This window comes from Diabrotica virgifera, chromosome 7 (assembly GCF_917563875.1).
Source record: "Diabrotica virgifera virgifera chromosome 7, PGI_DIABVI_V3a".
Lineage (NCBI taxonomy): Eukaryota > Metazoa > Arthropoda > Insecta > Coleoptera > Chrysomelidae > Diabrotica > Diabrotica virgifera.
This window is the reverse complement of record NC_065449.1, coordinates 209264993-209290591: the sequence shown is the minus strand read 5'-3', so window position 1 is coordinate 209290591 and position 25599 is coordinate 209264993. Positions and strand designations below refer to the sequence as shown.

Below are 25599 nucleotides of genomic sequence, written 5' to 3'. Positions count from 1 at the left end.
TCAACCTTTTTAATTTGTTCTCCATGTATTGTTATGCTTTCTTGGCGCTATTGAGCTTTTGTGATTACCATAAATTGTGTCTTTTTTGTGTGTAGGGACAGTCCGTTTTCTTGGCTGACTTCTATCACTCTGTCAACCATTTGTTGTAAATCCTCAAGACATTCGGCTAATAAAATAGTGTCGTCGGCAAACCGTATATTATTGATTGGTCGGCCATTTACTTTTATTCCCGTGGTTAGGTCTTCTAGTGCTTCCTGGATTATTTCCTCTGAATACAAATTGAACAAAGTAGGAGACAGGACACAGCCCTGTCTGATGCCCCTCTCAATCCGTATTTCATTTGAAAAGGCGTTGTTCTCTTTTACCACAGCGATCTGATTATAATAGATAGCACTAATGATCCTGATGTCCGTCATATCTAAGTTTTTCTTTTCAAGTAATTCGATAAGGCGGTTATGTCTGACCTTATTGAAGGCTTTGTTGTAATCCAAGAAACACATATATACTGGCTGATTAACATCCATGCACCTTTGCACACCTTGCGCTGCAATCTTACGTTCATATAAAATATATCAGCCTCTCTCATACCTGTCCTAAAATTTGTTACTGCTCCCTCACACATGTCTCAACCATCCTTACATACTCACCGATGACGGTGAGTATGATAAAAGTGAGTATGAAGAATAATTGAGTCAACCCAACTCCTTTTCTTTTAGACCAGTAGACTTCATTGTAGGGATTGAAATAAAAGGGGAAGTTTAGCATTTTAAAAAAATCGATGACTTCTGATTTTGTTTTTGACGCATTTCAAAGAATAATCATAACTAAGTATATATTTTTAATTGTAGGAAATTGAGTCTAGAATAGAAATTTTTTTAGTAGAATACCATCAACCCCCACATTAGGGGTTGAAATAAGGAATGAGTAGCTAAAAGTTTGAAAATTCAGTGACAAAATTTGTAAAGGGGATTTCTTGGATGATAAAAATGATACTGTGAACAATAACTTTGACAAAAATTATCATGTAACCGGTTTTCTTCTCTTGTTTTTTTATTAATTGATATTCTTTTTTTCAGGTTGGAGTTGTTGGCAGAACAGGTGCAGGAAAATCTTCTTTAATTCAAGCACTATTTAGACTGGCTCCAATTGAAGGAACTATCAAAATCGATGAGATCGATACCAAAGATATTACCCTCAATGATCTCCGTTTGAAAATCTCTATTATTCCACAAGACCCAGTCCTATTTTCAGGAACTTTAAGGTACAACTTGGACCCATTCGAAGAATATACAGACGAAGTTTTATATAAAGCTATAGAAGATGTAGAGTTAAGAGATCCTGCTAATGTTATTAACCGATTAGAAAATAGAGTCATGGATAGAGGTTCCAATTACAGTGTTGGGCAAAGACAGTTAATTTGCTTAGCAAGAGCAATTCTGAAAAATAATAAAGTTCTGATGTTAGATGAAGCCACAGCCAATGTGGATCCACAGTAAGTACTGCTTGCCTTCAATACTTATACTTTATATTTTTTATTGTGCCAGTAGCTTCATTAGAGTAGTTAAGGAACCTGCATTCCCTATAGTCTTCCATGGTTTTCTTCAGTGTCTTACCTTTTTTGATGATTTTTATTCTATCTGCGGACGAAATGCTTGAATTAATACTTACCACAAAAAAGAGGAACTTGGACCGTCTAATGCAGGGACAAAAACACACATTCCTGCAAAATCTGTTGCAGGAAAATATTGAAAAACGAAGGTATCCGGACCGTACAAGAATAACCTGGATGAGAAATAGTTTGTTGTCTATTTTAAGGAATATTATACAGTATTAGGTACTTTAATCTGTTAACATGGAACTTTTCTTCCCTATAGTTTCCAGTCTCCCATAGTTTCCTACAGTGTCTTGCCTTTTTTGATGATTTTTATTCTATCTGTGTGTCTGTAGTTTGTTGTATGTATTATGGGATATAATACAGTATTGTTATAATACCTATATTTGTTATATTGATATAACACCTAATCTGTTAACATGGTCTAGGCTTCTTCTTCTGGTTCCTATCCGGTTCGGATGTTGGAAATCATATTGGCAATCATAACCTTGCTCGCTGCGGCTCGAAACAGTTCCGTTTAGGTTTTCTTAAACCATGTTCTCAAATGACGCAGCCATGACATTCTCCTTCTACCGGGTCCTCGCTTACCTTTGACTTTACCTTGCAATATGGACTGCAGCAGGGAGTAACGGTGCTATTTTCTCATAACGTGTCCCAGATACTGCAATTTTATGAGTTTGATGGTAAACACAATATCCGGTTTCATCTTCATTCTTCCCAGAATTTCCTTGTGCGTGATCTTGCTGTCTATGATATGCTCAGTACTCTTCTATAAAGCCACATCTCAATTGCTTCAAGTTTTTTAATAGTGGTGTCTGTAAGCGTCCATTCCTCCGCTCCATACAATAATACAGAGAAAACATAACACTTCAAATGTCTCACTTTTCTACCTAGGGATATGTTGTGGCTTTCGAAGATGGCTTTTATTTTGTTTAAGACCGCTCTTGCCTTTCCTATGCGGCACTTTATTTTTTATACATACATTGCTCCACTGCTCATTTATAATAGTTCCCAGGTAGCAATACTGTTTTATGTGCTCTATCTGCGTTTTTTTAATATATAGATGAGCCCCGTTTATATTCTCCTTGCTGATAATCATTTGTTTCGTTTTTTTGGTATTAATGTTTAAATAAATAGACTAGAAAAATACTGTATGACTCGTACACACTTCTATATAAGTCAAAACGGCAACAATATGTTGCCGTATGTTTTCCAAAACTGAGAGTGTGTAACGTATTTATTAAAATCAGCTAAGTACTTTCGGCATAGCAAATGCCATCATCAGAGCTTCGTCTTATAAGTATAAAAATCTCATAGAAGAGGAATTGTTGACAAACAACATATTCAGTTTAAAATTGTTTCAGGTCTAGGCCTGATTTTGGGCAAAAACCCTTATAGTCGAGGAAATGAAGCATTTTGGCTCGCAATTCTTTCGTCCAGCATGGATTTACTTGAAATTTTTAGAGAAGGTAGGGAATAGTCCAAGGATCATTTTCTATATCATGCCGCTGTACGCTAAAACCTTTTGGGTGGTTGCCACTCCATCTCGGGGGCGGGAATTTTTTATTACATTTTAACTATGTAAATCTATGTAAACAGATATTCTAAGGAAAAAATGTTTTTTACATTTTCTTCGTAAAACTAATATTTTTCGAGTTATTCGCGCTTGAAAGTAACAGTTTTTCAATGAAAAAATCGACTTTTTTAGAGGGTTTTTTGAGAATACCTCGAAAACTATGCATTTAATCAAAAAAACTGTGGATATCAAAATTGTATCTTTTAGTAACACAAACCAAATTATTTTTCTGTAATATCTTTAAGACCAATACAAACCGAGATACGGCATGTTAAAAGTTAGCTTTTTTCGTCAAATGCATAATTTGAAATATTCAAAGTAAAATAACGGAAAAACTGCATTTTTCGAGGAAAACTTAAATAATATTTTTTCAAGTATACAGTTAGGCCTCTCAAACAATAATAATAAAAAGTTTCTAGCCTAAAAATTAGGCGATTTATGATCAAAAAAATGTCGGTACCTGCTTTTCTCTATGAAAAAATCAGTGAAAACAACCCCCTAACTACCCTCCTAATTAAAAATTGGTCTTCACCTTTCTGTAATACCTTTTTTTTTGTATTGTCAATACACACAAGATGTTTGACCTATTTAAAAGGCCTAATTTTAGAAAAATTGGAGTTCATAGAAAAACAATTTTTTTGGAATTTCCCATTTTTCACCTTTTACTTCAAAATATATCCGAAAATACTGGATATACGAAAAAAATGAGAGATTACTAAACTGTAGCTTTTTTAATAACTAAAATTCCCTTGTGCATATATTTTTATTACAGTGAACAGTTAGTGAGATATACCTGTTTAAAAACTCTATTTACGAGCAAACACCCCCTTATTCGAGCCGTTTAAACCCACCCTAATTAAAAACTACGGGATCCTACGGAATTGAGTTTTACACAATCTTATAACTCTTTAAAAATTAAACAAAGTCGTTTTTGAATAAACTTTTTATCGCCAAAAATGAAGGAGCTATGTTTATAAAACAAATTTTTTTTTCGAAATATTCGGATAGTCCGCTTATGGATAATTTTCAATGTGTGTATAATACCACAGAACCGGTTCGTATACTGGAAAATGACTAAAAAACTATTTGTATTTGTATTTATTGTACATATTAGTAAATTCGTATTTTTGTGTAAATAAATGTTTTTGTAATTCTTTAATTCTACTTTTTTTTTCTGTATAGATCTATTAAAATATCTACTTATAAAAACTGTAATGTTATTAAGAGTGGATTTTCAGGGTTGAAATATTATGATATTATATTCTAAAGTATAAAACAATCATTATTTAACCAATCAAAACCAAATTTTACCCATATTAAAGTTTACAATGTATTTATATAATTTTTGACAATAAGGGGTAGTTTATACCCCTAAAAATAATCAACGCCCGCATGATATAGAATATGAAGTACGGGTGAGATGATCCTAATCCCAAATTTTTATGTAAATCGATTCAAGCCGAAATTATTCTTTTAGGATAAGTAAATTTTTTATATACCTATAGCTCCAACAAGGGTGGTTTTAAGGGTTGAAATATTATGATAGTATACCTTAAAGCATAAAACAATCATTATGTAACTAATAAGAACCAAATGTTGACAATATTAAAGTTTAAATTTTAAATTTTATAATTTTTTACAATTAGAGGTAGTTTTCACCCTTAAAAAACCAAAAGCGTACAACGGCTCAATATAGAAAATGAACTAGAGGGTGAAATGAGCCTAATCCCAAATTTTTGTACAAATCGATGTTGGACGAAAAAATTGCGAGGTTTTGCCATTTTTTCAGGTTCATTTCCTCGACTATTAAAAATATTAAATATCACATCGATGAGCTTATAGACAATATGTCTGCCACATTGTAACGTAAACACGTTCAATTGGTCTAGGTTACAATGTGGTAGCCATGTTGCCTATAAGCACATCGATGCGATATTTAATATTTTTAAGGGTTTTTACTCAAGATCAGATGCCTAGCCCTATATCAATTTTAAATTTAATAATATGCTGTTTGTCAACAATTACTCTTCTATGATGTTCTTTACCTATAAGACGAAGCTCTCATGATGGCATTTGCAATGTCGAAAGTACTTAGCTGATTTTAATGAATACTTTACACACTATCAGTTTTTGAAAACATACACCTGTTGCCGTTTTGACTTATTAATGTTTAGTCCGTACTGTTGACTGTAAGTACTCGTTGATTCTGTCCATTAGCCTCTGAAGTCCCTCTAAACTATCTGCTATCACCATGGTGTAGTCCGTTTTGGCTAACATACTTTAACTCTTTCACTATTAACTTATCTAATTTTTTAAAACCTATTCGTCAAGTATACAGTAAATAACAGTACACCTCAAAGTTTTTTGATTCATAAATTGCTGATTTATTACAGAACTGATGCTTTAATCCAGAAAACTATCAGAAAGAAGTTCTCAGATTGCACTGTGATAACCGTCGCACACAGGTTAAATACCATCATGGACTCTGATAAAGTATTAGTTATGGATGCTGGGCAAATATCTGAGTTTGATCACCCTCACTTACTGCTTCAAAAGAAAGATGGAGTTTTTAAAAGCATGGTTTGTGAAACTGGAAGAGCAACAGCTGAACAGCTCAAAAAAATTGCTTCCGATAGTTATCAAAAACTACAAGCACTACCAGAGTAATAACGAATATTTTGTAAACTTAAGAATAATTAAGACTCTTTGATTAATCTTTAATGATTATATTAAACCAAATTTAAAAATTCACTTCGTACTTAAAAAAGTGTCCTTTTACAATGTTTTTATACTATAAAATTGTTTTTTAAAAAATAATAAATATATCTTACATTTTTATTTACTTTTTTTATTTTACACTCCCACATTTCTATTAACCGGCTCAATTTAGTCGACGCAGATCCATTTTGGATTTTATCTTCTCCTTTTGAAATATATTTTTATATAGATATCTCTGGTTAGCATGTGGCTCGAACTATGCACCTATAAGCTAACTACTCATTTAGAAGTGAGCCTGCTACCTCTCTAAGCGATAGAGCCAACATTACTTCTGTTGTAAATACTTCTTTTTCTTCATTCAAGCAGACACTCAATATTCCTATACAGGGCAGAAATCTTGACCCTCGCTGACATGAACGCTAAAAAATTGATGCCTTTGAGATGTGGTGCTGGTGCAGATGGTTAGGTGTCAGAATAGGAAACAATTGTTTCCTATTCGGAAACAATTGTTTCCTATTCTGTGCCCGTACCATGAACAAAATTTTTAATGTGATTTTTGTGGAACATCTAATGTGCAATTAGATGTTTTTCGATAAATTTTTCGAAAAGTTTTCAACTCTTAAGAATTTCTGGACATCAGCCAAGCATTTGATAAGGTATGGCACCCAGGATTACTTTATAAAATCAAAAAATCTCTATCCAACAAATACTTTGACTTTAAAGTCATATCATTATTATTAAAACACTATTAAAGTCATATCTAAATCACAGAGAATTTAAAACTAAAGTGGAGAATGAACTATCAAATAGTAACAAAAATTCAATCAGGAGTCCCACAAGGTAGTATACTGGGTCCACTTCTTTATGTACTGTACATATCCGATTTACCAACCTCTCCACAAACCACCATTGGAACTTTAGCTGATGACACAACAATATTTGCAACTGAAAAGGATCCAACAGCTGCAGTATTAAAACTTCAAGAACTCCTAGACCAAATTGGACAGTGGTTAAATAAATGGAAGATAAAAGCTAATGAAACTAAGTCAACACATATAACTTTCACACTAAGGAAAGACCAATGCTCAAATATTAGCCTTAATCAAGTCAACATACACCAACAGAATATCGTCAAATACCTGGGGCTTCATCTTGATTCTAAATTAAACTGGAAACAACACATTTTAAAGAAGAAGAAACAAATTGAGAGTGAAATAAATTAATTGGCTTATAGGTTGAAAATCTCGACTCTCAATTGAGAACAAACTGCTCATTTATAAAACAGTCATCAAACCTATATGGACGTACGGTATAGAACTACGGAGTTGTGTCAGCAAATCAACTACAAAAATTATCCAAAGAACTCAATCAAAAATTCTACGCACCATCGCAAATGCCCCTTGGTACATTTCCAACCAAACCTTTCATAGAGACCTAAACATCCCGTTATGCTGGGGCCACGCTAACGTCTAATGCCGTTAATTATCGCATTATTTACCATCTCTGTAATGCAAATAATCCGATAATTAACGGCATTAGACGCTAGTGTGGCCCCAGCATTAGTCAGCACAGTAATTCAAGAAAGAGCCAACAGACACGACGAGAAATTGGAAGGCCACCCCAACCAATTAATATTACCACTACTGTAACTGCAGCCACTAAACAACAGAAGATTGCGAATATTATGGCCCATAGATCTTCGCTGAAACTGAGGTGAAACTGCTGGGTGATGTACTTCATAACGCCATATTAGTGTACAATACTATGGCTGATATAATTTATTGTACTTGTTATCAAATTAACTCATAGAATATGTAATTCTGATTGTTAACAAATGCTTACAAAAAAAAAACTTTTAAGAAAAAATTTTGTATTTTTTCACCAATGGGATCTCTCTATAGTAGTGGTACTTTTAATTTTTGACCATAGCTCTGAAGATGGCTTTATAAGCTAAAAGCGCCCAGATAGGCATTAGGTAAATATTTTAGACACTTAAAATATTTTTCTTTTTTCATTCATTCGGTTGTCATAAGTGTGTACAAAACATGTCAGTCTTTTTCAATTATTCTAAATATGTTATATGTAAATGTGTCATATACTAATTAACAGTTATTATGAAACAATAAACAAAACGGATAATTACAAATAAAAAAAATATATGGTAGGGGAGCCCAAGCGGAGATTTTTGCAGTTACTCGAGCGCGTCAGAAAATCACATGGAGACAAACCTTGTACCCTGTAAATGTATCCCTATCATATATTATGGACTCTTAATACAGGGGAGTTCGTTAAGGGGGGTCAGAAAAAAATATATCCGTAGAAAAACTCGAAATCGTCAGATTAAGATAAGGTAGGTAACCTAAGTACATGCAGAATAGTGTATATTTCAAAAATCTGACGATTTGAGCGGAGCGTAAGAAAATGGGCGGGTCACGAAATTTCACAAAAATAAGCGAATATTTCGCCAAATGAACATTAGATCGAAAAACTGAAGAATACGTGTTTAATATTTTCAAAAATCTATCGAATGATACCAAACACGACCTTCCACGGAGAAGGGTGGGGCGTAACTTTAAAATTTTAAATAGGAACCCCGCGATATTTCGCGAAATAAACATCAGGGCCCAGAGTACGCCAAATAGAATTCTATTTTGCTGACGTCACAAAATAGAATTTCATAACGGGAGAATCGACGGTGGCTAGGCAACGTGACGTCACTAAAATAGAATTCTATTTGGCGTGCTCCCACACCTGATCAAAAAAAGAATGTGTGTGTACTTTGTACGCACGTAAGAAGTTATACTTCTATTATATGATTTAAACGAAATTAATATACTTTTTATTTATATTTTGTTTAAATATTAAACTAATTTATACTTACTACTTCTCAAACATTTTTATTAGAACAGTGCCAAAAATTAAAATAATAAAAGAATAAAACACACACCAACACATTAAACAAGCCACAAATGATGTCTGAACATTAATTGTCGAAAATTTTTTTAACTAAATACGTATTTTCTGAAAATACAATTATATAATAAATATACTTACAATCATAAAATGTATTAAAAAAACAAAAAAGAAAGTTTCTATTGGGACTCGAACCAGCGCTGATAAGAGCGGTTGGTATTGGAATTCATTCGCCTTCTCCGCTTAGCCACGGACACTATGTGTCATTATTTACGAAGATCGACTAACTAAACGGATTAAACTTGTGATATTTTGATATTTTGAAAATTGATCAAATTATTTTAATTTTGAATTGAAATGATTTAGAATTGAAAAAATACAACAAAACATAGAGTAAAAAAACAATATATTAGGTGAATATTGATAGAAATTTTGATGGTAATCAAATTAAATAAATAAAAGTATTACATACTATGTATTTTGGCAGATCAAATAGGTAGGTTTATACCCATGATACATTAACAATTATTACGTACCTGTTGCTTTTAAAAACTATTTAAAAGTCACTACAATATTATAAACTTTTTTGTTTCTGTTCGCACAACAATAAAACTAATATATTATACATTTGTTTACCTTTACCTTTACCTCCAAACCACAGCTGCCATATCGGATAATTTTTGACATGTCATTTGAACATCCAATCAGAACAAAGTTATAATGCGCATGCGCCGGGCTGATAGGTTTTAACATATAAAAAAATCACCCTCTATCGCCGGTAAAGAAGTATAACTTCAAAAACTGAAAATACGTGTTCAATATTTTTTAACAATCTATGGAATGATATTAAACACAACCACCCAAGGAGGTAGGGTGAAGGTTACTTTAAAATCTTAAATAGGAGCTCCCATTTTTTATTGCAGATTTGGATTTCTTACGTAAAAATACGTAACTTATACAGTATGCGCCAAAATAAACAGTACTGAAATGAATATTGAAATGTTTATGATGATTTCTATATCGAGTATACATGATATAGCCTTGCAAACTATTCACAACGACGCACGTTCCCAATAAAACAGATGTTAAAGATGCCCGCTGGCCAGTGGCGGATCTACGGGGAGGGAAAATGAGGAAATCTGCCCCCTAACAAGTTCTAAAATTAAAGAAAAAAATTGTTTAAACATAATAATAATATCGTATGGCATTTTTGCCGGTAAGATCCTTTCGGACAGTTCCGGCGCCATTTACATCTTTAACCCTGTTTCAAGTAACTAGTGCCGATGTACACTAGCCCAGGGGACCGACGGCTTTACGTGCTCTCCGAGGCACGGTGAGACGTCTCGTGTCATTATTGGAAATGAAAATGGTTTGTATTTGGCAGGGCTCGAACCCACGTGCACTGGCGTATGAGGCCAGCGAATATGCCGTTATTCCACGGCCGCTCACATAAAAATATATTAGCTGACATGAAACTTAAACCACAAAAAGACAAATTTAACCCAATAAATACGCTGGTTAGGAAAATAAAGAAAAATTAATGCCTATAAGTTATTATTTATGTCTTTTATGTAATTTGAGTTTATCTTTTTTTATGTCTTTTGGTTGGTTTTTTATTGTAAGTTCCCCCTAAGGTAAATTTCCCCTCCCAAGGCAAATTTCTAGATCCGCCACTGCTTGTGGCACGAAAAAATCTTTAATTCTAGTCGACAATTCCGAAATGGAAGACGGTGGATCTGCTTGACTCCTTCAGCATTCCCCATATGTACGCATCTGGTGGCGTTAGTTCTGGTGAGTGGCGACTCACAAAATGATCGCGCAGTATTCTAAGAGACTCACTGTAAGTTTGACAAGTTGGCCCGTTCTGCTGAAACCATTGTTGATTTTAAGCTTGGACCGTTGTCGTCATCTTTTCCGTATGATCGAAAATAGTACTTCATCATGAAATTATTTTATGCAAAACTGAGAACCATTCTGGAGCACCTAACATTATTACCACATTCGCATAGGTTATAACGACGTTCGGAAACTACTCAGTACGTTTAGGGCCCTGACACATACAAATTTGAGGCACACGAATTTCAGAACTGTTTATTTTGCCGCATACCGTCTATAAGATATTTTTTCGAATTATGGATAGATGGGGCTATAATCGGAAAAATCTATTGTTGGAAAAACCGAAAAAAATGGAAAGATCCCACTAAAATGGAAAATCTAACTTAACTTTTTTTGGTTTATGGATCTAGTCTTCACAACCCAATAGGTCCCCATAACGCTCGAGTAACTGCAAATTTAGCGTACTTGCCTCCCCTACTATATCAGTGTGTGTTAATTATATCAGTAGTTTACTTTTTATAGATAAGTTCATGTGTATTATTATTACATTTTTAAATACCTTGAAAAATATAGAAGTATAAAATGTTATATCCTTTGGTAAATATATGCACCTACAAATAAATAAAGTTAATTTCAAATGACAATTCTTATAGATAAGTATCAGTAAATTTCATATTTTTATCATACTTAAAGTAATTGTTGCGAAATAATGAATATAATGCGTGTGTACACTACTTCTTTGTGAACTAAGCGAAAATTTCTACAATAAAATGTGTTAAAGTAAACTGTAGGGAAATTGGCATATATTTAAGGTGAGTGGTATATTATTATAGTCCTTCAGTTATTCATGTCGAGTCGGACAACTTATCTATTTCGGAAAATTTTCGGGAGGAGGCCGTTTCGTAAATATAGAGGTTTCTAACTTTGGTGCACCAGACAACTGGAGTAGGCATCCTTAAAAATTTGTCAGACAATATTGCCAGTAAACTGTTAGAATTTTTATCAAACAATCCTGCAACAAAAAATCATCATTTATAACTCCATAGTGCGCCCCCATAGGGGGAGGCGCACACATCAAGAGTAATAAGATTTATACCCTCACAGCTGATTTTTGCAGTGAAGAGTGAATTTTTATAAAAACGACAGTATGAAGTACACGTGCTGGTACACGTATTGTACCCTCGGAGATTGCTGGGAAAATTTCCACTCAAAATAACAAAATTCAGTTTGGCAACACTGTGTGAATGTTGATAGTAACATATCCTTTTTAAGATAAACACAACTGTAATTTAGTCCAAACAAATTAATATATTTTTTTTGCCGACAAAAATAAGATTTTTCAACCAAATAATGTTTCAAATATGAGGTGCAAAATAATTTCTAATTGGGTTCTGCTAATGGGCTTGCTTTTTTTGTCATTAAAGTAAAAAAAACACTTTAAATTTCACTCATTAAATCATCATTGTCCGGTTATCGTCTTAATTATTTTAACTGTACTAATATCACTCGACTAATTCTGAATGATTAATAGGTTGTTAAAACATTTTATCTGTAGCGGCTTTTGGAATGTCTTAAAAATATCGAATTTCATTGATAAAATGCACATATCCCACTGATCTTCGCTTCGACCATACACAATTTACTGGTAATTTGTTAGTGTAATATATTTATTTAGAATATTTGGTAAAAGTGGTTTTTATACACTGTTGCTAAGTGCATTTATAGATTTTAATTTACCAAAGGGGTATTTGGGACTTATTTTTACCAGCATCAGGTCAGTACAAACTGCACCTAATTGTACCCAATTTTTGTTTATCCGTTGTGAGTCTGAGCTTGTGGGTAGAGGCAAAGGGATATTTAAAAGTTCGTGAGCGCCAGTAGTGGCAAGTCAGTGAATAAGAGTTGCATAATTTTTTTTTTAAAATGACTTAGGAAAGTTGTTGTATCAAATATTGTCAAAATACTGGTTACAGGATTAGCGACAGATTTGCTGTCGCTAGGCATAAATTGGTCCAACTGAAACAAAATGATAACTTCTGTTGGAGTATGTGTAAAGTGATTGAGAATTAGAAAGATAAGCTCCAACAGAAGTAGAAAAAAGAAAAAGATTTGTAGCTAATGTAACAAAGAAATGAAACGGGCTTCTGTATTGAGAAGCCGATGTAAGAAAATACTACTTTTGTAGTAGTATTATATGGGGGAAATGGTAAGATGAAAAAGAAAGTGGGATGGATGAACTAATAACAAAAGTATGAATAGACAGAGGCAAACTGAATGGAGTCAGGCTAGCGATATATGCAAGAGCAGGGCCCCCGTAAGAACTACTGGCGCCTGTGTGCAAAAAAGGATTTTGGCGCCCCTCGTCATTTTATAGGCATAGGTATTTTGATAATGTTTTTTTATTTATTTTTTGGGGTCCGGACAAATAATCCCCGGGCCAATAATCCCGGACAAAAATCCCCACAAATTATCCCTGGACAAAAAATCCCCGGACAAATAATCTCCGGACAAAAAATTCCCACAAAAAATCCCGGACAAATATTCCCCACAATTTTTTTTGGAGAAAATATCCCCACAAAAAATCCCGCACAAAAAATTCCCACGAATTATTTGTTGCCGGATAATTCTCTAAAAGTTTTCCCGAAATTTTACCAAATTTCGAATTCCAATTCCATGCCGAAATCTTCAAATTTTACATTAATCGTGCAACACTACATGGAATACAATTTTTACGTACACCCAGCTAGACCAAAATGGCCGAGTTGGGCGTACAGAAGAAATTAACTGCGATAACGCAAATGCATCTAGTAACTCCTTTGTACAAGTTAGAATAGTGGGAAAAATATCAAACAGTTTCTGCGTAAATTCTGGACTGAGACAGGAAGATCCGTTGTCAGCATGTGTGTGTGTGGAAAGATAATGGCATGGAATCAAGTCCATTTGCCACAGAAAGTTGTAAAAGGAATTTTCTTATAGTATAACTACAGAGATGTGGGTTATGCCGTTTTAAATTTGTATTTTATTTTCTTTAATAAAATTTACTAAAAGTTCCAAGGTGTTTTTATTGGCAGCTAACAAAATGTGTGTGAGATTTAATGGAAGAAAATATTTCATTTCAATAAGTGTACGAATTAAATCATTGGATTTTTTTAAATGTTTTTTTGCAGCCGAAAAATATATGATTTAGATCTCCGTAAGAGTTCTGATCACAACTACAGGCCGAGGACTGTATAATGCCCAGCTTAGCAAGGTGCGATGGAAATCGCCCATGATTTGTTTTAAGTCGAAAAACACTTGCCGAAAAGAATTTTGAAGTAGGGTAGTTGAAAATATATAGAGGTGGGGATGGTAGGGTAGGATGTATTTTAAAGTAGGTATTTTGTGAGTTTTCTACAGTATTTTCCCACTGTCGTTCCCATTTTAATCTTATTTTATTTTTTATCAAATGAAAGACGTCTGGTAATGTATAAATATTACAAAGAACTCCGTTAAGTACTGCTTCCTTAGCCAAACTATCAGCTTTTTCATTACCTAGTATACCTGTATGACCTTTGACCCATACAAATGTTATATTTAAATCTGCTATCAAATTTTTTAAATTGCATAATATAGGACATTTCATTCTTTCAAATTTTATGCTTTTTATTGACTCCAATGCAGACTTAGAATCAGTTAGTATTACTCCATCTCGTAAATTATTTGATGTTAACCAAGTAATGCCCTTCCAAATTGCTATAAGTTCAGCAGTATATATGCTACATATTGATGGTAATTTAAACATAAATGATTGTTTTGTATTTTGGATAAAAACTCCACAACCAACTCCGTGTTTTGTTTTTGATCCATCTGTATATATAAATGGCTTATTGACTAATCCACCTAATATGGATTTTAGAAGGGTGTGATTTATATGATGGTATTCTGTATAATTGGGTATTATGACTCTGTGTGGTTTTATTAGTGATCTATAGGGTATGGTATACATAAACAATGTTTTATTTTTACCAAAAGAAATGTGATCAGCATTGGTCTCAACGAAAGCTTCTGCCAGTGGAGGAGAATTCTTTAATTTCCAAAAGCGGTTTGTTAAATCTTCTTTTGCAATATCACTTAATTTGTTGATCATGTTTGACTCTAAGGATTTTAGTTTTAAAAGATATTTTTGTGATAATAGCTGCCGACGCAAATCCAAAGGCAATTCATTACATTCTGCCAGTATTGCTTTCACCGGTGATGATATCATTCCACCTATGCAAGTTCTAAGACATTTATATTGAACTCTGTTTATTTTGTTTAGATTGGTGTTACAAGCAGATCCGTATAAACAACATCCATAGTCAATGATAGACCGCACATAGGCTCTATAAAACAATAAAGCTATACCAGTAGCTGCGCCCCAACTTCGATTTGTTACACACCTAAGCAAATTATAGCCTTTCTCACATTTGTTTATTAAGTGACGTATGTGACTCGACCATAGTAACTTGGTGTCAACAATGATACCTAAATACTTAAACTCTTTAACTACCGACAAAGTACGCCCACACAGAGTTAATATCTCTGGTGCACGTAGTCTATGCCTGGTAAAAAACATAATAGAGCATTTTTCTGTTGAAAGGGTCATACCAGTTTCTTCTGTCCATGTACTTACCTTATGCATAATATTATCAAGAGCCTCAGTGCATGCTTCATAACTATTTTGAATGGTGTATATACAGATATCATCTGCATATTGTATGCAATTTACGGAATTATGAAATAGTGAATGAATATTGGCAGAATATATATTAAAGAGTATAGGACTAAGTACGGATCCCTGTGGCAACCCATGATAAACAACCCTTGGACCATGTAACACATTTCTATGGTCTCTAATATAGACATGTCTAGAAAAATATAGTTGCAATATATTTAGAGCAGTCGTTTCGCTAAGACCAATCTTAACCATTTTCTGTTTAAGTATATTTATATTTACAGAGTCGTAAGCCCCTTTTATATCTAGGAATAAACAAGCTAGATACTTGTTGCCAGAAAAGGCAATCTGGATGTCATTTACTAAATGAGTTACTGCATCCAAAGTACCATATCCCCTTCTAAAACCGTATTGAGTATTAGGTAAGATATTGTTATACTCGATGTACCACTCCAGTCTTGTTTTTATCATTCTTTCGAACGTTTTAGTTATACATGACATTAAAGATATAGGGCGATAAGAGGAAGGCATATTTCTATCTTTAGTAGGTTTTAAAATTAAACAAATGGTAATTTGTTTGAGATGCTCAACATAGTTTGAATTCACCCACCAATCATTGTATATATTTAGTATAAAATTTTTAGCAACTTGGGGAAGATTTTTAATAATGTCATATGTAACATAATCATTACCCGGAGCAGTACATCTAGAGGTCTTAATTGAAGCTTCAAGTTCTGTTATATCAAAAGGTGCATCCATGTAGTGGCTGCCAATTTTCTCGTTCGGACCTTCAAGCATATTTGGCACAAAACTAGGTGCTACAATATCAAAAATTTGGTTTATTAGTTCTTCAGATAGAGGATGTTTTTTAAAAGTTGAGTTTTTGTTCGATATTTTTTTTATAAAACTCCAAATTTTTGATATTGGGGTATTTTTATTTAATTTGTTAATAAAATTTTTCCAGCATAGTTGTTGCTTTTGTTTAAAAAGTAATTTAGCTTTGGCCTGAATATGCTTAAACTTGAGGTAATTTTCATAATTCGTGGTAATTTTATATTCATGGTATGCGTCTTTTCTATCATTAACAATTAAAGTGCATTCATTATCCCACCAAATAGGATTTGGAGGTTTTTTACTGTTACCTGAACGAGATTTCATTGACTTAGAAGCTGCATCATTTATTACTTTCATAAAAAAATCAAAGGAGTTATTATTACTGTTATTGTTATAGATTTGTGTTTCGATTATGTTTTGAAAAAGCGTCCAGTCAGCTGAAGACTCAATCCATTTTCTAGAAGGTGTTTTGTTAGTGGGGGTATATTCCCGAGATATAGTAATATGAATAGGGAGATGATCTGAGCCAAGTGTATCATTCAGAGGATTCCATTCAGATAAACTTAAAAGGCTAGGTGAGACAAAGGTAAGATCTATGGCAGAAGGTCTTTCGTTAGGTCTGACTATCTTAGTAGGTCGTCCGTCGTTTAAAATAATTAGGTTAGTTTTTTCTATAGCTTCTACAAGTCGATTTCCTTGTGAGTTATCTATTGTAGAGCCCCAAAGACTGTGATGACAGTTAAAATCACCGCATATAATGACATCACCCTGTAGTTGTGAAAAAAGATTATTCCAGTCAGTCTTAGTTGCTTTTATGTTGGGAGCTTTATAAATGGAGGCTAAGGATATCTTAAGGTCATCGATATATGCTGCACATACTTCTATTTTGGAATTAAAGTTTTTACGAATTGAAATTTCATGATAGCATAGGGAATCTTTAATAAGTATGACAGTTCCTCCGAATCCATCAGTTCGATCTACATGTAATATATTGTAAGTTGGTAAATGAAATATTTTCTTTTTAGATAACCAAGTTTCGTTAAGCATAATTAAATCAAATTTAACAGCGTGATCGTTTAGAAAATTAATAAGATTAGCTTTGTTTTTTGTAATGGAGTTACAGTTCCATTGCAATATATTTATCATCTACTTAATAATAATTTTCGTCACTATCACTATCATTGTATTGTATCGTATCTAAGATTGTTCTGAGTTCTGTTTGTGTTTACTGGATAACTAGTGGATCTGGGTTTACCAAATTAAATTTTTTAAGCATATTTTCAAAAATAGAAGGAAGTTTCTGCAGTATCTGTGATTCTAATTTTTCTTTGTATGAATGGAAAGCTTCTCTATGTGGATTAGGAATGATAGGGTTTGAAGCGGTATTTTTAAGTTTAAATGAAGGGGGTTTATTAACTGAAAGGGGCGAACTTACTTTGCGCTTTTTCGGCTGTTGGTAATGAGGACGTGGTACCCAATTTTTATTACTCGTGGATGGGGAATTGTTCGTGTCAATATTACCATTCAGCTCAGGGAAATTGTTTAAATTATTTAAAATATCGAAATTATTATGTGTTACTATTTTAGCGTAAGACGGATTTCTTACAATAACTTCAGCTTCTTTAAATGATACATTTTTTTCAGACATGATCTTTTTAATTTTTAATTGTTCCTGGTATTTCGGGCAAATTTTTGATACGGACTGATGGTCATGCTTTTCACAGTATATGCAGTAAGTGTCAGAAGTGCAATCGGTATCATCATTTTCATCGTGGGTTTGACCACATTTTTTACATTTAGTTGTAGTGCTTTTACAGTATTTGGCTGTGTGGCCATATCGAAGGCACTTGAAACACTGAACTACAGGATATATGTAGGGCTCTACAGCAAATCTCACCAAATCAATTTTAACAAATTTTGGCAAACTATTTCCTAAAAACGTCAAGACGATCATTTGCCTAGGGACAAACTGTGTCTCATTATCAGAATCAACTATCCTACGTTTCATTCTTTTTACATCTACAACTTTATGTTCACTTTCGATATTCTCCATTATATACTTTTCGGACAAAAATGTGTCAATTTGTCTGATAATTGCCTTTTTATGGTTGAAAAAAATAGGTATATACGCGATCAAATTGTTATCTTTTATTAATTTATGTCCTATAATGGCATTAGCAATATTATAAGATTTAAAAATAATTTTTACTTTATTTCTCCCGACTAATTTTATGTCAATAACATGTGTGTTAAAAGTAGTATTTTTAAATAAATAGTGCCCAACTTTAACAGCCGATAAATGACTATTTTGATCAACCGGTTCAACGATAACATAGTACGGTCCGATGTCTGTCGAAATATATTTGTTGGCTAAATTATATATTTTATTATCAATTTCCATTTCGCCTTGTATATCTTTCTCATCTGGTGGGTCTTTTCCAGACGGGGGAGTACCCCCGTCGGAAGAGTTACTCATTATAATATTAAAAAACTTGTACTTACCTTAACTATGGGTTTATGAAATAACAAACCAAAATAAAATATCTACCTGCCTAAATTCGAGCAAAAAGTAATTAAGAGCGTGTAACAAAACCAACCTTACTGTTCGGAAGACACACTAATACTGATCCGTTGTCAGCATTGTTGTTTAATCTGGCCTTAGAATATATCATGCCAAAAATTTATCCAAAAATCAAACCAGACATATCTACTCGGGGAGAGGCCAGATGAGAGAAGGTCTGTAGGACGGCCTAGAAAAAGGTGGAAAGATGCAGTCAGAGGCAGAGGAGATCTGGAGAAAATGGGAGTGAGACAATGGAAAATAGCGGCACAGGACCGACAAACATGGAAGGCAATAATAAACGCGACAAAGACTCTCGAAGAGTTACAACGACATTGATGATGATGATGACTAAATATTTTTGACGGTAAATGTACAAAAAGGAACAGGTTTTTTTGGATTACAATCAAGATTATCGTTGTCAAGACCAGCAGTTATCATCACGAATACGCAATGTACTGGACACACTTATTCAAAACAGCTTCCCACAGCCTTAGCTCATTCCCCATATCATTCTCTCCCAGGATTTTTGAAAAATCTCACACTTTTTGTCACGTAAACTTTGAAGTTTTCGACATGGAATTGGAATACGAAATTTGGTACTTAATCGAAATTACAATTCATGCTTAATATTAATTGCTATTCATTATTTTCGTACCGAAAAGCGGTTTCATGGCGATTGCTATCTACCTATACCGATTGCATTCACGGGAAAACTTTTAGAGAACTATTTGGCAGCAAATATTTCTTGGGGATATTTTGTCTGGGATTTTTTGTGGGAATATTTTGTCCAAAAATATTTGTAGGGATTATTTGTCCGGGGTTTTTTGTCCGGGGATTATTTGTCCGAGGATTATTTGTGCGGGGATTTTTTTGTCTGGGGATTTTTTGTCCAGGGATAATTTGTGGGAAATTTTTTGCCGGGATTATTTTTCCGACGATTATTTGTCCTAGCTTCAATCCACAGGGTGCCAGGCGGTGTCGTGGTTGAAAAATTATTTAAATATTTTTTTTAAACAAATTCACAAAAAAAAATATATTTCGAACAAATTTTTTTTAGATAACTTGGGTCATTCTGAGTAAAAAGGTCCCTTGTCATTTTTCTCTAAAATGGATTGTTGTCGAGTTATACGCGATTTAAAATTTGAAAAATGCGAAAATGGCCATATAACTCGACAACAATCAATACTAGAGAAAAATCACAAGATACCTTTTTTGCTCAAAATGACCCAAATTATCTAAAAAAATTGTTGGAAGTAAAAAAATTATTTCTGTGAATTTGTGTAAAAAAATTGTTTAAACAATTTTTCGACCAAGGTACCGCCTGGAACCCTGTGGATTTGTTATAGAACCTTTTTTGGGTAAGTTTTTGCAAAGAAATCTAATCGAAATAATTTTGCTAACGTGGGCAACGATACAGCGTGGACTATAGCGCTAATTGTTAATAATTAAAAACAACAGCTTTGTAATAAAATAATGACAAAAACTTCTTCAGAATGTTGAAGGAGGGGTTTTAAACTTTGATTTGGTCGCTTTTTGACTTTCATAATAGTTAATATTTTCTACAACCGTGTTAAAAATGCAATTTTTAGCACTCCATACGAGCGTTAAAAATGCTACTTTAAGGCACTAGTGCTTTAAAAATTTTATGGCACCGAAGTTCGTATTGACCGTATAGGCAATTTTGATGTAATATCAAAAAAATATAAAAATGAAATGTCAGTCAAGTTCAAGTAAAAGTTTTTGTAGATATTGTCCTGTAATTACGTTTGTAGAAGAAATATTGTATGATATGCGTGTTAAAAAGTACATTTTTAAAGCACTCATGTGAATTGCAGAACTCGCTTCTCTCATTCTGCAAACTTTCACATGCGTGCCTTAAACGTGTACTTTTAACACATATCATAATTCATAATTAACTATTAATCGAGTTATTAAGCCTTGAAAATGGTCATTTTCGCATTTTTTAAATTTTAAATTGCATATAACTCGACAAAAATCAATTTGACTGAAAAATGACAAGACACCTTTTTTACTCAGAATGATCCAACTAAAAAAATTTGTTCGAAATGAAAAAAATATTTTGTGAATTTGTTTAAAAAAAAAATGTTTTACCAATTTTTTGTCCACGGCAATGCTTGGCACCCTGTGAATTTGTTATAAGGACCTCTTTTTGAGTTAGTTTGTGCAAAAAAATCGAATCGGAGTAATTTCGCAAAGGGGGCGACGATACAGTCCGGTCTAATTAGTTATTTGATAGGTATGCGATTTTCAAATATTGTCGATTCATCATTTGAGCGCCACAGAATCGTTCGCTTATCGATGAGATAGAATTACCGCCCACACACTATTGCTCAACCAATGTATTTGGAATTTTTCCACGAAATAAGCGCATAGTTATTAGGTATTTCTTATCTACAGTTGGGTGCATGTTATTTTTATAGCGGAATTTTTTATTTTATGTTTATAGAAACACTAAAAATGTCATCCAAGATCCAAACAAAATAAAACTGAACTGTTTAATTTCTCAACTTTTATTTTAAAATTAATTTTTGCTTTTTTATTTTTTTTGTAAATATTTTGCACTTTTTGACCCTCGGTTTTGGTGCCCCTAAAAGAAGGCGCCCGTGTGCATTGCACACTTTGCACATATGGTAGCGGGGGCCCTGTGCAAGAGAACGACAATTTGACACTCAAGGATGGATACGGCCAATTTGCATGCCTGTCAAAGACGGTAGCTCAAAGTAGATAGTGATGATGACTAAGAATGGAAATATTAAGACAAGAATAAGGTACTGAACATGAATAAAGAAGAATAATTGCTAATGATGAACAAATTGAATTAAAACAAACACATAATGGGCGTCAGGAAATGATCTCCGATCACTTTCCCAGGTATCTTACACTGCTGTAAAGTATATTAAATCAATAAGTAAATGTAAATATAAAGGGATAAGAAGAAATGATATACAAAATAAATAAATATTTATTAAAAATATCTACTAGATTTTTAACAATCGCTGAGTTAAACCAAATTGAATATAAGTGACTCTAACATGACAAAAGTTATAGTTAACTCTATTATATCCAACATATCAATAATAATGTTACCTGTTACAAAATTAAATACCTCTTACTTACATATAGGGTACAACTCACATGAGACTACCTTTACCAAATGATTATAGTACGCTTGCTACGTACAACTAAATTAAATACCGACAAATATAAATAATAATATAAATAAGCAGGCACAAACCTGATTAAGGGAAATATAATAGAATGGATTAAGCAAAGTTAAGGAATAAACGTTAAATAAATTGAAGCTAAGATAAATACCTACAAACGACATGAAGTGACCGAGAAAATGAAATGAAGCAAATTAACGACAATATATCTGGGAAACAAGCAAATAATGTTACAAACTAACTTTACATATTATATGACAGGGGTGGCCAAGGTCCTTGATAGTCCGAGCGATTTTTCAAAATTTGAAATTTTTCGCGAGCTGCAATTAAACAATTATTAACTATTATTGAAATAGTGTAAAAAGGTATTAAATTTTTCTCTTACGGTTTGGACTACACGAATTTTAAAGTGAAATGAAATTATAAAAATGTATACCATTTTTATTCATTCAGTTGCGGTGCGAAACCAAAACTGTCTTAATTTTTACTCAGATCAGAGAGTGCAGCCAGCACCCTTATCGACGATTTCACCTCTTGTTAGAGGTTCATCAGAGACTGCATAGGCTGCTTTTCTCTGGCCCAGGTAAAAATCTTCGACATATCCATCTCCCACCGCAACTGACGAGATGGTAGTAGGTGCCTAGCGGCATCTGCTAAATAAAAGACTAAGTTTTTCAACCTAATAAAAATATTTGTAAATTAAATATTTTTAAAAGATTTTTAATTGAAAAACTTTATTGGCCCATTTCCTGGTGACAACCTCCAAGGCTTCTACAATATGCAAGCCAAATGGATGCTACAGTGAAGACTAAAGGGAAGGAATTCTACACTATGCAATTCACAACCCCCGTCTGCAGCGTGGTAAAGTTCCAACGGAAAATTGACCTAGTTACTCTATAGGAGTAATACTAATATAAAAATAAAAATGTATACCATTTTTATTCATTCAGTTGCGGTGCGAAACCAAAACTGTCTTAATTTTTACTCAGATCAGAGAGTGCAGCCAGCACCCTTATCGACGATTTCACTTCTTGTTAGAGGTTCATCAGAGACTGCATAGGCTGCTTTTCTCTGGCCCAGGTAAAAATCTTCGACATATCCATCTTTATTAGGTTGAAAAACTTAGTCTTTTATTTAGCAGATGCCGCTAGGCACCTACTACCATCTCGTCAGTTGCGGTGGGAGATGGATATGTCGAAGATTTTTACCTGGGCCAGAGAAAAGCAGCCTATGCAGTCTCTGATGAACCTCTAACAAGAGGTGAAATCGTCGATAAGGGTGCTGGCTGCACTCTCTGATCTGAGTAAAAATTAAGACAGTTTTGGTTTCGCACCGCAACTGAATGAATAAAAATGGTATACATTTTTATTTTTATATTAGTATTACTCCTATAGAGTAACTAGGTCCATTTTCCGTTGGAACTTTACCACGCTGCAGACGGGGGTTGTGAATTGCATAGTGTAGAATTCCTTCCCTTTAGTCTTCACTGCAGCATCCATTTGGCTTGCATATTGTAGAAGCCTTGGAGGTTGTCACCAGGAAATGGGCCAATAAAGTTTTTCAATTAAAAATCTTTTAAAAATATTTAATTTACAAATATTTTTATTAGGTTGAAAAACTTAGTCTTTGAAATGAAATTGTTCACATCGTTGTTTCAAATATGCCAATAATTCTACAAGTAGCCTTTATGACTAATTCGGGATACTTCGATTTTTCATCATCCTTCCATCTTTTTCTGAGAGGGCTTACTGATTTTATACCGTCTCTCAAAAACACTGTCTTTAACCCTCTGTGTTCCTCTGATCTTACCACATGGCCTGCCCATCTTAGCTTTTATATGTCTGACGATATTTTCAGTACCATACACAGTCACCAATTCAGCATCACGTCGCCTTCTCCACTCTCCCGTCAATTGTTCATCTCTTTTAGGGCCAAATATCATTGTGAGAACTTTCCTTTCAAATACCAGCAGAATTATCTATTTTCCGCTGATGTTGAGTCCATGTTTCACTTTCATATTATGTAAAGATTGGGCGAATAATTGGCATGCACAGAGATCGTCTTTTTAGCAGCTTAGATCTTAATAATGATGATAGGGAGTATATTGCTCTATTTCACGCAGCTATCCTTGCCGAGACCTCTTTTATATGTGGTTGCCATCTGTGGTTGCCGCCGCTAGACATATACACTCTTTTACTGCTTCGAAGTTGTGGTCATTAATAGTTATGTTCTGCCTAACTCTTGGTCTTGGATGTTTGGTTACTAGTGTGTATTTCGTCTTCTCTTTGTTTTGTCGAAGGCCCAGACTACCTATTTTTTCATAGAGTTGTGGAAACACCTCTCTCACGTCTCTTGTAGAATGAGCGATCATCAGCAAAGGCCAACAATAGTTTTGATCCTCGTTTCGCAAATCGCCCAGTCACCTTAGATGATATTTTACTTATTACATATTCTAAGGCCAAATTGAATAGCAACGGTGACAAGGGGTCTCCTTGTCTAAGTCCTTCTGTTACACTTAGTCTTTATATTTGTTGTCAGTAACTAAAGACATTTTGAAACACAAAAATTAAAAAGTAATTCAGGAACCTTTATTGAGAGCCACACATAATTCTTCAAAGAGCCACATGTAGCTGAAAATCGACCAAAAATTAACCATAAAGTATAAAAACCTAATTTTCTGGTCTTATTCCTTGTGCACAAGTAACTTACCGTAGATACAATAGTTTGGAAACTTAATACGCTAATATATCAATATGTTATATAAAAAAGTAAGCTTAATCTTAAAAAAAAGTAATTAATAATCATAGTGAATCAACCAAATGCCTGAGATATAAAACACAATAGTTGCTCAAATCACAAAACTAATTGTTCCCAAACAAACCCAAACGACTCCTAAAAGGTTGCTGCTGCATCCCCGAAAATGAGCACCAGGATGGTACCAAATCATGCGTCCTGTAGGCCCAGGTGCCAAGACGAAAATGGGGCTAGAACGCTCCAAAAGCTTGTTTCCCAAGTGACTAATTCCCAGAGTGACTTGACTGTGGCTGTAATAGAGGTTCCCTAGGTGGTCAAAGGGGCTACGACTTCACAAAATGGTTCCATCTTTCTTCCAAACGGCTAAAAAACATTCCCAGTTTTATTTCCCATATAAACATGAGCAAAAAGTAAAGAGAAGAAGAAATAAATGAGAAAAACTTTTTGGAAGAAATAATACTGAAAAAGCGACAATTAACTGAAACAAAAACTAATCTAATGTAACCTTGAACAGGTGTGGGTGTGAAGATATGAACAAATATAATGACATCGATTCAGATAATAGACTTTTAACTTTGAAATTTGAATAAAGAATTTGATTTATCTGAGAGAATATTATATTAATATAAGAATAGCCTATATATACATACATATATACCTTAATGAAATGGTATGGAACCCGGCAAAGATAGTTACTTGACAATTTATAGATACAAATATTGGATGTTCAAACAGTTTAAAACCTACAGCGAAGTAATGATAATTATTTTCAATATTAATTAAGGACTTCATAAATGTTTGGCTATGTAAAACTTATACCATAAACTTAAACCATATTAATATATCTGTTATTTCGCTTGAATGAATATTAAATAAAGATCGAAATAATCTACATAAACTTCACTTAATGGAAAA

The 25599-nt window shown here is 33.5% G+C and overlaps 2 protein-coding genes across 2 annotated transcripts in view; both read left to right on the top strand.

Annotated features, from left to right (window-relative positions):
- Positions 1 to 6026, top strand: part of LOC114329883 (ATP-binding cassette sub-family C member 4) — an 89335-nt gene extending 83309 nt beyond the window's left edge. Inside the window, exons 16-17 of the mRNA XM_050655872.1 lie at positions 1077 to 1492; positions 5582 to 6026. Coding sequence (XP_050511829.1) covers positions 1077 to 1492; positions 5582 to 5855 — 690 coding nt within the window. The 3' untranslated portion in view covers positions 5856 to 6026. The remainder of the gene's footprint in view (positions 1 to 1076; positions 1493 to 5581) is intronic.
- A 5282-nt stretch (positions 6027 to 11308) lies between these two features.
- The window catches only part of LOC114329889 (ATP-binding cassette sub-family C member 4), a 135088-nt gene continuing 120797 nt past the window's right edge, over positions 11309 to 25599 (top strand). Inside the window, exon 1 of the mRNA XM_028279150.2 lies at positions 11309 to 11467. The gene's annotated coding sequence lies outside the window, so the exon portion shown is untranslated. The remainder of the gene's footprint in view (positions 11468 to 25599) is intronic.